Genomic DNA, 16,800 nt, shown 5'->3' with positions numbered 1-16,800 from the left:
GGTCCTTCATCGAATCGCCTGAGCAGTTGGTTGATGACCAGCGTCCACAGTAGAGGTGGCCTCATACAATCCCCATTATTAGGTAATCTTCCTGCAATTTAACATGCAGCCGATCCATCTGGTTAAGGCTGGGTGTACTTTAATGTAATTAAGACCATCCATAATCGCCCATTTAGAAACATTTTGAAAGCCCCGACAATGTATAAGAACACTCCTAGAGCATATTCCTTATATTCTAGGGCTTACTCTATGCTTATTACCACCCTATACAATGCGGTGTCTACCAACTTGCCCTTGGTGTACACACGTTGTGTTGTGGAGAGCAGCTTTTCATCCACGTTGGACTTTATGTACACATCTATCAGCCTCTTAAAGGTTTTGAGCAGAAATGAAATCCATTAGCGTAACAGGGTCTATAGTCTTTGGGATACACATGACTGATCTTCCCCGCCTTTGGTAGGAAAGCTATACGAGCAGTTATCCAAGAGTGCGGTACATGATTCAGCCTTATGAACACATCGAATATTATTTTAAGCCATTCCACGACCGCTCTACTTGAAACTAGTAGCATGGCCAGGAAAGTACCATCTGGGCCCGGCGACTTAAACTTAGAGAAGGTCTTCACCGCCCATTCGATCTTGGTATCAGTCACCAAGCCCGGCACTACCCTCTCCGTGATCGAAGTGTGATGCTGATATACGCATGGTCGAAGAAGGATGGTCTATCAAGAACCATCCAATCATAACTTGATATATCACGTTCGGAACTCAATGTAATATCAAGAACATTGCTGAATATTGGACCAATGTATGTAGGGACACTTCTCCTGTTGGCTATCTGCAAATTGGTTTGCAGGATGTAATAAAATAGAGATTCGCCTCTCTCATTCGTATATCTTCCTCCCCACGCATTGTGATGCGCATTTGCATCCGCGCCTATGGCCAACCGCCCTTTGCGCCCATCATCCTGTACTTGCCTCCATCGGTGGAGCTTCCGCAGTATGGGCCATGTAGCAGGATGCCAGGATAAATTCCTGCATATTCTTCTGCTCAATGGCCACCACTACGAGGTCCTCAGTAATGTAATTAGGCAGCATATATGAATGTTTCCTTACCATGACTGCAGCTCGCACCCATCCCTTCGGGGCCTACATGTAGGAAAAATAAAAAGGAGCACGACGCAAATTGGAAACGAAGCTCCGCCTAAAATCCCTTCGGAGGTTATCGCGCATTGCATTTTTTATTTTTTATTTCTAATTTTATACACTCAAAAAAAGCTTCATGACGACCACTGGTTACCTTACCGAATGTTTTCTTGCAGCAAATATCTTCGACGTGTTGTTTTGTACATTGCTTTTCAAATGCAATGTTTTTTAGTATTTCATTCTGCAAAGTTTGGGACATTTGCATTTGCGTGTATTTTCTTGTTGCATTGGGAATGGTATGCGATGTCAAAACTAGTAGATACAAAAATATTTTCAACAACTTGACGGCAAACATTTTGTTTTTAAATATGAATTACACTGTGTGACACCAAAAAATACCTGCGAAGTCATATAATTTTTCTAGATCTAAGGATCAAAGATCTAAGAATAACTGCACACAAGACTTTCTCGGGACACCCTCAAAATCGTGAGTTAAGGGCAAAACCGTACCTTTGTACTCTTGCGTGCCTATACTTTTGTTGTCTATGACTCTCCTGATCCTATAAACAGATGTTTAGGCTTTTGCAACGATATATATATGAACTAAGAACACATAATACAACTGTGAAAAATGTTCCCCAAAATCGTGAGTTACGGGCGAAACCCCGGTTTTTCGTTCCTTTGGACTCTTGCGTTCCTATAACTTTGACCCGATTTTCAGTTTCTCTCTTGATACTAAAAACAGAGATTAAGACATTTGCAACGATATATATATCAGTAGGAACACATAATACAACTGTGAAATTTTTCCCAGTGAACGTCTTTTTTTTACTTTTTTCGGATTTTGACAACTTTGGTGACCTACTAGAAAAATGGTAAAGCACCCCAGGTATTTTTACTATTGCCTTTTTTGTAACACTGTATTATTACTATTGGACTGTTCCTATTTGTCCTTATTTCTTTTTTTTTTTTTGCTGCTTTTTGCATTAAGTACTTGTTATGTTTATGTCCCCTTGCAGTGCAGTGCCTTAAAATGACACCGTTAACATTGCGATATGCTACGAAATGGCAGATCACACCCTTCGCATACCTTTGAACACGTTTTTAACTGTTTCAGTTGTCGCTGCCTTTGATTGATTATTTTAAATACATATTGCTCAGACTTAAGCAATATATGGTATGTATTACTGTCAACTCTGCATCCGGTTAGCCCCACTTCGGAAACAGTTATTAAACAAGAAGTGCATAACTGTCGCTTTGCGTGACAACCTCGCATATTCGTTTGTTTCTTTTACTACATACATACTTACATTAAACTATTGGGCTAGTATTGATAGCCCCAGAGGTATTAGAATAAACGTAAAATCGGCAGGTATGTCTGTAGTAAGAGGTGATTAAAAAACCAAATGATTCAAGGTGCTGTGTAGCACAGCCCTATCAAGGGGATGCCAAAGCAATTTATAGCTCTTACATATAAATTAAGCTTTATTAGAACAAAACTTCGTGTGTGCGAGGTGTCACTTCATGCTACAAAAATAAGATTTGGTAACGTGGTAATTCTAAATGTGTAATATCCATGCAGCGAATCGCAATACTTAGTTCCGAACTAGCGCCGAACTATTAGATTAAGAGACGTTACTAGTTTTATTTCGCCCCCCCCCGTCGATTTGCAAGACGTCTTCCATACTCACTGCATGGATGTAATTAACGCACCAGCAAAGGATTTTTCTCAGTGTAATTTTGACTTTACTGCCAACCATTCAACAAAACTACAATACTATAAAAAAAATTGAACTTACATAATTTATGCGAAGCGATGGTGTTTTTGTAGTCATTTGTGCATTAATAACACTGCGACCATGGGCGACGGTGTTCCGTCGTTCTAGTGTGGTCTCCGGTGCACGTAAAGGCGTCTTATCTTTACTCTGATCCCGTGACTTTTTCGAGAAAAACTTAAATGGACTTCTACCGCGTTTTTTCTTGTCATCAATTCCTTCGTCCATTCCATTTATTCCATTAAAACCATTTACCATATTTAAGGCACCTGTGGATCCTCTCATGTCAGTAGATAAATCAGATTCAAATGTAATGTTTCGTGTCAATGAATTTTTGCGAGGTGGTTTTGCAGAGCCTTGCATCATTTGCTCATCTGCTTCTACTGTGTCTTCAAAATTTTGATTTAGGCCTTTAATGTCGCTCATAGTGAATCCACCTTTTAGCATATGATCCACATTTGCAGCCGCTTGTTGCTGTTGAATAGCTAACTCTTGTGCCTCGCATTGTAATCGATATTGACGTAATTTAATTTCTTCCCACCGTCGACTCTTTTCATTCTCAGTAATGAAATCACTCGAACAGGTGACAGGAAGCGAAAGTCGCAAAAATTCCCAATTTGCCTTTTCCATGGTCTCGAAAGTATTATGAGAAATTTTTAAATGCGGCGGAGTATCAGCACCTCCGGGTATACGTGTAACATCAATGCGAGAATCTGGCATCTCCTCGGTATTCTCGAATATTGGCTGGTCTTTCGTGTACCAATGCGTAACTGGTCGCCGCATATTGCTAAATAAAAAAGCACAATTTAATAAATATACATCCATATATACATGTGTATGTATGTATATCAAAATAAAAACTACAGTAAAATGGAAAATCAATACAAACGAATAGTATTTAGAACAAGTAAAGAAGGCTAAGTTCGGGTGTAATCGAACATTACATACTCAGCTGAGAGCTGTGGAGACAAAATAAGGGAAAATCAACATGTAGGAAAATGAACCCAGGGCAACCCTGGAATGTGTTTGTATGACATAAGTATCAAATGGAAGGTATTAAAGAGTATTTTAAAAGGGAGTGGGCTATAGTTCTATAGGTGGACGCCTTTTCGAGATATCACCATAAAGATGGACCAGGGGTGACTCCAGAATGTGTTTATACGATATGGGTATCAAATGAAAGGTGGTAATGAGTATTTTAAAAGGGAGTGGGCCTTAGTTCTATATGTGGACGCCTTTTCGAGATATCGCCATAAAGGTGGACCAGGGGTGACTCTAGAATATGTTTGTACGATATGGGTATCAAATGAAAGGTGTTAATGAGTATTTTAAAAGGGAGTGGGCCTTAGTTCTATAGGTGGACGCCTTTTCGAGATATCGCCATAAAGGTGGACCAGGGGTGACTCTATAATGAGTTTGTACGATATGGGTATCAAATTAAAGGTATTAATGAGGGCTTTAAAAGGGAGTGGCCCTTAGTTGTATATGTGAAGGCGTTTTTGAGATATCGACCAAAATGTTGACCATCACCAAAATGTGGGTCACTATCATCTGTCGGGTACCGCTAATTTATTTATATATTTAATACCACGAACGGCGGCCACCGTGGTGTGATGGTAGCGTGCTCCGCCTATCACACCGTATGCCCTGGGTTCAACTCCCGGGCAAAGCAACATCAAAATTTTAGAAATAAGATTTTTCAATTAGAAGAAGATTTTTCTAAGCGGGGTCGCCCCTCGGCAGTGCCTGGCAAGCGCTCCGATTGTATTTCTGCCATGAAAAGCTCTCAGTGAAAACTCATCTGCCTTGCAGATGCCGTTCGGAGTCGGCATAAAACATGTAGGTCCCGTCCGGCCAATTTGTAGGGAAAAATCAAGAGGAGCACGACGCAAATTGGAAGAGAAGCTCGGCCTTAGATCTCTTCGGAGGTTATCGCGCCTTACATTTATTTTTTTTTTTTAATACCACGAACAGTATTCCTGCCATGATTCCACGCGCTTTTGATTTCACCCTGCAGAACCTTTTCATTTTCTTCTAATTAATATGGTAGGATGACACCCATTTTACAAATTTTTTTGTAAAGTTATATTTTGTGTCAAAAAACCAATCCAATCACCATGTGTCATCCCTTTTTTCGTATTTGGTATAGAATTATGGCATTTTTTCATTTTTCAAAATTTTCGATATCGAAAAAATGGGCGTGATCATAGTCGGACTTCGCCCATTTTTTTAATACCAAGATAAAGTGTGTTCAGATAAGTACGTGAAGTAGGTTTAGTAAAGATATATCGATTTTTGCTCAAGTTATCGTATTAACGGCCGAGCGGAAGTACAGACGGTCGACTGTGTATAAAAACTGGTCGTGGCTTCAACCGATTTCGCCCATTTTCACAGGAAACTGTTATCGCCATAGAAGCTATGCCCTTACCATTTTTTGTTCGACTTATGGCATTAAAATATTCTAGACAAATTAAATGAAAAAGGGCGGATCCACGCCCATTTTGAAATTTTCATTTATTTTTGTATGTATTTTGTTGCACCATATCATTACTGGAGTTGAATGTTGACATAATTTACTTATATATTGTAAATATATTCAATTTTTTTGTTAAAATTGGACTTAAAAAAAAAATTTTTTTTTAAGTGGGCGTGTTCGTCATCTTTCATCATTTTGCCAATTTTTCTTAGAACACATGTACAAATTTTATCATGATATCTTCAACGACTGCCAAATTACAACTTGCAAAACTTTTAAATTATCTTCTTTTAAAAGTGGGCGGTACCACGTCCATTGTCCAAAACTTTACTAATTTTCAATTCTGCGTCGTATGGTCAACCCACCTACCAAGTTTCATCGCTTTATCCGTCTTTGGTAATGAATTATTGCACTTTTTTGGTTTTTCGAAATTTTCGATATCGAAAAAGTGGGCGTGGTTATAGTCCGATTTCGTTCATTTTAAACAGCGATCTGAGATGAGTACCCAGGAACTTACATACCAAATTTCATTAAGATACCTCAAAATTTACTCAAGTTATCGTGTTTACGGGCAGACGGACGGACGGACATGGCTAAATGAATTTCTTTTTTCGCCCAGATCATTTTGATACATAGTCGATTAGTATACGACGAGCGAACGAAAAATGACTACTTCGTCAAAATAAACGACCAAACACATTTAGTTTGCTTTCGACGTCCGTACAATAAGGAGGTGTCGCGCGCAATATTACCACACCGAACGGTCGAAACATACGTACATATGAATGAAAAATGTTCAGGTTGGGTTGGAGATATCATGGTGGAATAACCGGGTAAAGTAAGCCGTCAATTATCTCGCTCTAAATTCTTCTTTGCTCTGTTATTCAGTCATCCGAAAAATTTTCACCAATGTTGTCCCCGAAAAAGTGTTTCTTGTTTTTTTTTTTTTGCATTTTTCAGAAGTAAAATATGGTAGTTTTAGTATTTTTAAAGGGTTTTATTTAGCTTGGCTTGACAGGCCGTTGGAACGAATTTTGTAATTAAAATTTAAGTAACTTTCCGATAAGGTACAAGCTTGAAACTTGGAATATAGTTCAAAATATTTCAAAAAGTCGTATTTTTGGTCCGATTAGGCTTATATTTCATATCACCGCTAGGTGGCGCAAGGATCGAGATATTCAAAAAAATTTTACTTGTGGTCGGATTTGGCTCATATTTGGAACATATAATACATACATGTATAGTAATAATAATACTAAAAGATAGAAAGTAATTAGGTAGGTCTTAGGTACTAGTCATCACATTCCTCATCAATCTAGGAAGTTGATCAGAAAAATAAATAAAAGCGTGGGTCCATCAAATGTCTATTGATATCGGCTAACATCTTTATAAATGATATTTTCATATATGCATAAGTACGATCAACTGAACCTTAATAAATTTATGCTACGCCTGACAAGAAATTTTCCGCGCCCAACGCTTTTACTTATTTTTCTGATCAACGTCCTAGATTGATGAGGAGTGTGATGACTAGTACCTAGGACCTACCTAATTATTTTCTATATTTCAGTATTATTATTACTGAATGTAAGTATTGTTTTCAACAAAACCGTTTAACTTAAAAATTTTTGTTTATTATTATTTTATCTTCACATTAACCAGTAGGTGAATATTGATGGAATCTTACTGCTCATCACAGTTTAAGTTTGTTATTCATATGGTGATTCCTCCATGGAAGTTATTTTTGTTAAAACCCGAGGGTTTCTCGCAGCAAACCCTTTGAACTGCTTTCGACCTACTTCTACCGCCTTCTGGGCCCATTCCAAGCACTGCTCCCAGGCGTTGGACAATTCTTGTGCTGCACGGTACTGCGAGAGAGCTCTTTTATTTCCTCTGCTCCGTACCCTTCTACACCCTTCTACTACGTTTTCATTTGTGTGCGTTTCCAACACGGAGTTCATTGAATCAGCACTACACTCGCTCCCCGAGGCCGACGCATCGCTTAATGCGTATTTGTCGTCCTTGGCTTGCTACTCAGTCCTCTTATCATCGTCCTTATTACAATTTGGTAATGACCGACAAGGCGAGCTCAGCGGTCCAGTATTATATACGGGGAAAGAACCGTCCGCCACAGCAGCGCCCTTACTGTGGTAAGGCCATCAATACTTCCCGAGGTTGCCCGGTTTCGGGAAGGCTCCATTCGAATACAGCCGAACTTGTCCCCTGGCTGTAAATCGACCAATAGGCAATGTCCGCATAACACTCTGGATTAGGGGATGGCAGTTCTTGGTCACCGACATCCCGCCGCCCTGCTATGAGGCGAAACGGCGTAGATGCCAGTCCTAAACAGCTCCACCTCATAGTCGGGCGCTATGGAGTTCGGCTAAGCCCTCACACCAACGACAAGGTGCCTACCCTATTGAGGGAATATTTTTGTTTAGTTTGGTTGAAATGCTTAACGATTAACTTGAAATTGTATTATGATCTTTAGTTGTCACACTTTGGATTTTAAGCAGAGCTTATAAAAATATTAATTTAGAATAAAATAAAACACCCAGGTGCAATTTAAAAAAAAATATTTTTGAGCTCGCGGCGTCCTGGCCCGGGCCCTCTTGGATAGGGGGCCCATGGCATTTTGCCAGCCCTTCCACCCTATTGTTACGCCACTGCTAGTGAGTTGAAAGCATTCATATGCATGGCTAGCTGTAATTCAATGTTTATACAATACTTAGCTCAGAAAATGGAACTGTTGTACAATTTGTTAGAAAAAAGATGCAAAATTTTACTTCGAAAAAGTTTTTTGTAACATTAAGCAAGAAATATGTACAGATCGTGTTTTAATACATTTTGAACCAAGTTTGCCTTTAGTTTTATGACCTGATTCTAATAATGCAGCGGTAGCCGGTGTACTTTCTCACATACGTTCCGACGGTAATTTGCCAACAATGGCTTTTGTTTCCAGGGAAACCAAAGGAAGCTTTAGCTTTTGTATATAGAGTAACAAAATTGCGAGAGTTTTTTTTGGGTATGCCTTTTATTTCTGTTATGGCTGCATCTCGTATACAAGGGTGGGCGTTGATGTTGTTAGGCTTTAGCTATAGAGTTGAAGATCTAAGGGGAACATTGAATAATGCTGACGGATTTTCCCACATGCCACAATCAACAATTCGTGAAACTGAACAAGATCCCAGCTAGAATACAAAGATATTGCAAAAGAATCACGTAGAGGTCCGATATTCAAAAGTAATTGGAAGTGTTCTTAATGGCACAGTATTTCAATTATACGGCAAAACTTTTGAACTCTTTCGTTTAATAGCAGTTGAGCTAATAGTAGAGTCTGGCTGTCTTTTGTGGGGATACAGAATCATAATACACTTAAAATTACAAAAAGTTGTGTTGGATATTTACACTAGTTTCATTTGGGAATAGTGAAGACCAAAATCCTAGCCCTTTCGTATATCTAGTGACACAATATACCTAGCCATGGCAGCTGCATCTGATGTTGTCATGGTCTATGCTTCTGCACAATATAGCAGGACGGGTACGATAAGTGACTTGAAGAGCATGATTTTCGTTTGCCGAGAGAGGACTTTACTTTTCAATTGGCTACCTAGTCCAAAGTAGCATTTATTGGCAAATTTGATTCTTCGTTAGATTTCAGTTTTTGTTTGTTAATGTTAATTCTTATGACTCTTTGCTCTTTTGCAGGTACTTCGTTTTGTCCTCATTCGCCTTCAAACCCATCTTTACCGCTTGTTTTTCCAGTTTGGAGTAATTATTTTACGGCGCTGGTGTTCAGGCCGATGATATCAATGTAAATAGTATACGCTAGTAATTGCACGCTTTTATAGAAGATTGTTCCAGAGCGGTTAAGTTCTGCAGCTAGTATAATTTTCTCCAGCATCAAATTAAAGAAATCGCACGATAGGGGGTCACCCTGCCTGGAACCTCGTTTAGTTTCGAACGTCTCGGAGAGGTCCTTCCCAATTCTGACGGAGCTGATGGTGTTGCTCAACGTCATTTTGCACAGCCGTGTAAGTTGGGTATGTGGGGAAACCAAATTCAGGCATAGCGGCATATACGCAGCTCCTTCTCGTGCTGGCGAAGTCGGCTTTAAAATCGACGACCGCAGGTTTTTTTCAAATTTGACGTCCGCTGCCTTGTTGCTTTTTAAACTGGTTACTGCTATTCTGACTTCGTCATAATCGGGTAAGAGGACATTTATTCCATCATCATCGATTGCGTTATCAGGTTCGTCGTCCCTGTGCGGTACACCGCTGTCTGCATTTAGGAGAGCAGAGAAGTTTTCCTCCTTAATATTAGTACTCTTCGGACATCGGTTACATGTTTTCATTCTCACAAGAGGGAGATACATAAACGAAAGTAAATAAGCATCTATTGGAGACGGCTATTCGCGAAAAGTCTAGACCGTGGGAGAAATATGTGAAAGAGGCGAACTGAAAATATGAAAGCTCCGCATTCCAAGTTTGGTTTTAACACGCTATTAGTACGCACTTAATTAAATTATGAAGTGCTGCTACCACAATAGTGTCTCCCCATTGGGACAGCGATGCTCCGCCTAGAGATGGTGCTTGGTACCGGAACATACGGGATCTGCATCCGCCAAATGACCGTCAACATCCATAGCACTCCCCGAGTCCTTCGCTACAACAACAACAACATGGAATTAGTGTCCCCCCACCCTATTATGATAAAGTCAGTATAGCAATAACCAGATTGAAAACCCAGGTCTGCGGGCGCTGATGAATAACTTGCGAATCTATCGTGCAATACAATGCATAGAGGCGTCTGTCTTTACGTCAGTTTGATGGATGAATGTTTGAGACTTTGAGCTCAAGACTCAGCTCTCGAAAAGTTAGCTGATGTAGAAGTGAAATTCAGAAACATGTCCTAGCAACCATCGCCGTGTGCAAATTTTTTAATTTTTATCTAATATCAATAACAAGGAAATGAATAATAGAAAAGGTACAAAACAAATTTTTAAATAAAAACAATTGAAGTTTGGCTTACGAGGAAAAGTAAGCAATTTTCTTGAGCGTTGTCTTAGGATCTGGATACCGTCACCTGTAGGTGACAGTTGTTTGCATATTTTTTTCTACCACCCGGCAACCATAATTTTTAGTGCATTTACTATTTATGTAAAGCCAATGAGTAGTTGTATCCAGCAAAATTGGTTGACAACTCTTATCAAATGTCATTTGTTGGATTCAGTCAATGCTTTCGGGCGCAATTGGAACTTTCTTCTTTCAAAAGCTTTGAAGAAAAGGCCTAGAGGTCAGCTGTGTCAACAAATGACTGAGCACATTATTGCAGCCAAGTGGCATGACAACAGTATTGCGAACATTGCATCTGACTGTCGCAAATTGACTCCTGTCACAAAGGTTGACTGAATTGGATTCGTAAATGAAAAACGGTCAAAAATTCAAGTCGATTGCCCAGCTGTTATAAGGATGTACAATAAGTATATGGGGGGAGGTAATCGTTTCGATTAAAATATTGACTCCATGAGGGTAGGACTTCGCGGGAAAAATTGGTGGTTCCCTTTGTTTGCTTTTGTATTAGATGCTGCTTGCCAAAATGAACTGGATGATAAAAAGACAATCTTCTAATAACTGGACCTAGTATGATTTTCGTAGAACGATAACTACCATTTACTTAAAAAAAAGATGTAAAGCCGCAAACACATGACTCTTCTTGTGGTGTTCCTTTGGAAATCAGAGACACCAGATGACATAAGGTCTACATGTGGGTTCAAGGAACACATTGCAATTACTGCTCGCAACGACGTTTGCGGACATTGCCATCAACGTACCCGAAAAATGTGTGCTAAGTGTAATATCGGCTTACACGTAAAATGCTGGTACAGTTTCCACAATGTGGGATTTTTTGTTTTATTTTTATATACACTATGGTATTTATCCAATATATTTGCACCATTTTATTTCAGTTTTCATTTCATTGCACTTACTTTATTAGTCTATGATTTCATTAATCTTACAGACTAATTTAAATTAAAAAGCCTTAAATGCTAAAATTTATTTTATACATAAAAAAAGTATAGAGCTAAAAGATGCTCCTGGGAGTGTGAAGTCAAGCTCAAGGCTAAAAAAAGATCTTGTTGTATTCATTGAGGTCCCTAGAGATAAGATCAAAATTGTGATAATTAGCTCCGACTACTTTCACATGGATCGGATATTGGGCACGAAGGGTCCTGCCCAGGACATTGAAGCCAATTTGCGTTAGTAGTTCCGGGCAGGCAACCCAACCACATATAAGATCATACACAAACAGCAGAGACTGTATAGAAAGTCTGGCCGCAAGCGACTTCATGTTTATGAGGGCACGGCGGGCGCGGTAAGAAAGTAAAATTTCTAAAAAATTAAGCGGTTGGAGTGCGAATCGAGTGAAACTTTTCTGTACTCTTTCCAGTCTTTGAGAATGAGAGTAATAAATTGGGTTCCAAATTATGGAAGTATATTCCAGCTTTGAGAGAACTAAGGAATTATGTAATATTTTCTGGTGTATGGATCTTTGCAAGCTCGCCCATATCGCCGCAGGAAAGCGAAATTGGAATAGGCCTTAGGTAGAATGGAGCTAATATGATTCGCCAAGGTAAAACCGTAGTCAAACGTTACGCCAAGATCAACGAATTCCCTGACGCTAGAGAGATTATCATCAGCAATGGAATACGCGGAATTAACCGTATTGAGATTTTTCGAAAATGTCATAAAGAAACATTTCTTTATTTATTTATTTATTATTATTATTACAGCTTTTATGCCTAGATTTCCAACATATAAACTTATCAATATTAAGGCGTAGATTACTTATAATGCTCCTATTAGTTAATCTATTTAGATCATCTTGTAAAAGGCACACATCTAACATGCTCGAAATTGTCCTAAAAACTTTCAGATCATCTGCGTAGAGCAGGTATTTTGAACTTCTTAAACAGGTTCCTATATCATTTATAAAAAGAAGAAATAAAATTGGCCCGAGAATACTACCCTGAGGTACCCCAGATGTGGCAATGAATGAATAAGACTTGATATTCTCAATTTCGACGAACGAGGTTCTATTAGTGAGATAGGACCCAATCCAACGTAAAAAGGTAGAATGGAAACCCAATAGCTCAAGCTTGCGCAATAGTATGCTGTGGGTGACAGTATCAAATGCCTTCCCGAAGCCAGTATATACAACATCAACTTGGTGTCCATTTTTGAACGACGAAATGCAAAAATAAGAACATGAGCCTAGGTTCGTAACTGTGGAGCGACCACTGAGAAACCCGTGTTGGCATTCATCTATGGACCCTTTTATTGCAAATGACAGCTTCTCTTTTCCCACTTTTTCAAAGAGCTTAGAGCAAGTGGACAGTTTAGAGATGAGTCTATAGTTGGTTAGAACGTTTTTGTTGCCTGATTTATATATAAGAGAAATCGAGGCTATTTTCCACCTATCGACAAACTCATCTCTTGCTAGGGGCAAATTGAAAATGTAATTTAATGGACGCACAACGACGTGCTACATTTCATTAAAATAAACGACGAAAGCCCGTCATTATCGCTTTTTATTGAAGTTTGTAGAGCTAGGATGTATTTCATAATGGCTTGTTTTGAGACTAACATGGATCCGAAATCAACCGTTTGTTCGACGTCGGCGGAAAAGTTACTAGGAGAGTTGCTAGTTACGAAGTTTGATTTAAAGAAATCTGCGAAAGGGTTAACAGTATCCAATAAGCTCTCAGAAGCTTTACCGCAGTACGACACACAATTTGGGATATTAGAGCAACCTTTTTTAGATCTTATATATATCCAGAACGCCTTAATGTTTTCCTTCAACTCTACTTCATACCGAGAAATATATTGCTTGTATAAAAATTTGTCAAAGACATTAAAGCTTTTACTATTATAAATATATTTTTCTTTATTAAGGACATCCTTAGAGGCTTTATAGAGTTTAAAATGTTTAATTCTAAGATTCTTAAGCTTTTTTAGATTTTTCGTATACCACGGAAGTTTATGAATTCTCGCTGGATGTAAAGGTAGATTATCAGAGAAAATTTCGAGTATGTTAAGAAGAAAGGCGTCGTAACATTCCGCTACGCTTTTAGAGCTGAAAATTGAATTCCAATTGAAATCCAAAATTTTTTCATTTAAAGCATTAAAATCAGCGGCACGAAAATCAAACTTTGCGTTGGAGATTATACTCGGGCCTGAAACTAAATTAAAAAATTCTAGAGTTAAGGAGAGTGGGACATGGTGCATGCATATAGGGAAAGTGGTCTCCGAAACATTAAAAATTAAGTTTTCATCTTCAAAGATAAGATCTAAAATATTATTAAGGTCATTGAAAAATGAATTTATTTGGGTTAAGTTAATTAATACTGAAGTTAAGTAATACTGAAAAGACTATCTATAAAATTTATTTCGTGCGAGCTATTCACCCGCTGTTCTCATAAAGATTCACAATATTTCTTATGTGAGCAGAATACAAAGAATCGCGACTGTAAAGTGGAATGTCAGAAGTACAAACGAATAATTTACCAAGCCTTCCAAAGATGCATATACACAACTGGTCGAGGAGAGAATCATCATTTTCTAAATGGACTGAAAACCGGTTCACCGCAATTAGAACGCCTCCACCTTAAGCAATTTGTTTTATTTGCGTCTCTATCTTCTCGATAAGTATTATAGATATTAGGATAGAGGAATTCTACATCCGCGAAGTTCAACCATGTTTCTACAATAACATACATCAAACTCACTGCGAGACGAAGTTAAAAATACGTCACTAGCTTTTGTAAGCAATCCCGAGATGTTTTGAAAATAAATACTTAACAACTTATTATTTATAGCGCTAGTGCCATTATCATTACTAAAGAGCGGGTGGTTGGTACTTGCTACGTCCCCGATAGTTTTCGCCGAGACTTTCGAAAAATCTGAAAAGGCTTCACTGTAACGTTTGTTGGCCAGATTTCCGGGCGTAATAATTTTTCAAAGGGGGACTCAGGGGCTCCCAACTTGAATCTAACCCTATGCAAAGATGAGAGTACGGTCATCTTTTTTTACCAGCTCAGTGCATGATAATGAAGTTCTATCCATAACGATTTGTTTAGCCACGTAATCTTTGATATCATCTTCAGAGACGGATGGCGAAAAGGAGGACAGATGAAGCCATTTGTATCGGTCAGCAACAATCAGATCCGTGCTTGCTTTAGTGCCTCTTATCCGAACGTGCGCATTATTGTTATTATTATTATTATTATTTTTGGGCTTCCGCGGCACCTTCTCCCACTGTGCACTACCATCCACGGTAATTATTTCAGAAGCAGCAGCATCGGATAATGTGAGTTTTATTATAGTTGCTAGTCCGTTTGTACGTCACCTTCTCCCACTGAGCGTTATCACCCACATTATTTGTCTCAGCAGAAAGAAAAAGAGAGGAAATAGAAGCAGCTAATGCAGTCACTGCATCCGTAGAGCGTAGAGGTAGCGCAAGCATTTGCATTTTCTATCAGTGTACAGGCATTAACACTAGTATTAGGAACAGGAGATAAAGCAAATGACGAAATAACATCTGTTAATGTCGACGTCACAGCGCAAGACACCGTGGACGTTGACTGCATTAAGCGGCAATTACCCACCGACGTGTGCCGTACGTACGGACCTTTGTCGTACGAAACATGTTTAACAGAACCCTCAAGCCCGTAGAAATCAATGTACATAACATATTTGTGTGTGTATTGTTTACAGATAAGCACTGTTGCCATTGACCAGTTTGCATGCATGCTTATGGAAACATCAACTTTTTTCAATTTAATTTTTGATGTTGTAAAAGGCTGGAATTAATATTAAATAAATATAAATAGATTACATATTTATAACCTGCACTTTTAATTAATTATTTTGAATTATTTTCACAATTTTTCAAACTTTAATTAGGTGTTTTTGCATAAAACTGCAAACGGCCAAAAATTAGCGCACAAAAGTTTACTAGGCCACTCTGTCTAATGAGAGAGCGATCAGCTGACACGTTCTTACGGAAAAAATCAAAATTGTTTTGATTTCTACGTTCCGGGCTACGTACGCACGTGCGTTGAACGGCGGTGAGTTTTCGTTTACATAGCACACTCGTATGTTAGGTCGTGTCAGCTGACACGTTTTTTCTACGTATGTTCGTTGGTAACTGCCGCTTTAAGCTAGCCGTTTTTTTGCATGGGTAACATCATTATCAGCGGTGGGCACCATTGCATATACACGATTAGCAAATTGAGAATGTGTTAGTTAGTATGCACGAACGCGGGGCGAGCACGAATGCAAAATCTAATATTTATTTAGTTTGATTTCAGCGCTTGTAATGCAAGCACGTATCACACTGAAGGGTCCATTACTGATACTTAGCATAGACTTGACTTGACTTGGCCTAAACTTGGCAACTTAGCCACGATTATACTCCACTTAGCGCATTAAATCTGGCATCATAATCAATAAATGTCAATTTTTATGACAAAAGGTCAAAATGAAATGGAAACAAACAAATGGCATCTCAAAATATAAACGTCACTTAGAACTTACATAGAAAATCAAAATTCAACAGACTTCTAAAGGATCCATTACTGATACTTATCATAGACTTGACTTGACTTGGCGTAAACTTGGCAACTTAGCCACGATTATACTCCACTTGGCGCATAAAATCTGGCATCATAATCAGCGTTGAAATTTATTTTTAAATAAATGTCAATTTGTATAACAAAATGTTAAAATGAAATGGAAACAAACAAATGGCATCTCAAAATGTAAACGTCACTTAGAACTTACATAGAAAATCAAAATTCAACAGACTTCTAAGTCAAGTTAAGTTTTGAGTAATCAGTAACATGCAATGTTAATTTAACAGAACTGTAAGTGACAGTTCGCAAGCCAAGTCAAGTCTATGCTAAGTATCAGTAATGGAGCCTTAAGTCAAGTTAAGTGTTGCTAAGTTTTGAGTAATCAGTAACCTGCAATGTTAAATTAACAGAACTGTAAGTGACAGTTCTCAAGTCAAGTCAAGTCTATGCTAAGTATTAGTAATGTGCCCTTCACTCTTGGTACAGTGTTTGATCGTACAATACGAATGTATGAATGAAAATTTTTCATGGTAATAGTGCATGCGACACTTCCTTATTGTACGGACGTCGAAATCAAACTAAATGTGTTCATTTCGTCGAAGTAGTCATTTTTATTTCGCTCGTCGTATACAAGCCAACCTAATAAAACCGCACTACGTTTTTAGCGCACGCAAACAAACGGCGTTTTTTGCTCTAACCCAAATAAGCATGCGCTGCGACAATGTGAAGCATGTGTGCAAACGTCACGCAGAACAAAAATTGGACATCG

General features: G+C 38.6%; 1 protein-coding gene across 23 annotated transcripts in view; it reads right to left on the bottom strand.

The window, feature by feature from the left end:
* The window catches only part of RyR (Ryanodine receptor), a 1,962,175-nt gene that overhangs the window by 884,117 nt on the left and 1,061,258 nt on the right, over positions 1-16,800 (bottom strand). For 22 of the 23 annotated variants that reach the window (XM_067773071.1, XM_067773075.1, XM_067773079.1 and 19 more), the window contains exon 16: positions 2,944-3,706. The exons of the other annotated variant lie outside the window; for it this stretch is intronic. In XM_067773071.1, the coding sequence (XP_067629172.1) occupies positions 2,944-3,706 (763 nt within the window). The remainder of the gene's footprint in view (positions 1-2,943; positions 3,707-16,800) is intronic. 23 annotated transcript variants of the gene reach the window in all.

The sequence above is a fragment of the Eurosta solidaginis genome, chromosome 3 (assembly GCF_040869045.1).
Source record: "Eurosta solidaginis isolate ZX-2024a chromosome 3, ASM4086904v1, whole genome shotgun sequence".
Classification (NCBI taxonomy): domain Eukaryota; kingdom Metazoa; phylum Arthropoda; class Insecta; order Diptera; family Tephritidae; genus Eurosta; species Eurosta solidaginis.
Note: the sequence above shows the minus strand (reverse complement) of the source record. Positions and strands in the feature narration are given on the sequence as shown.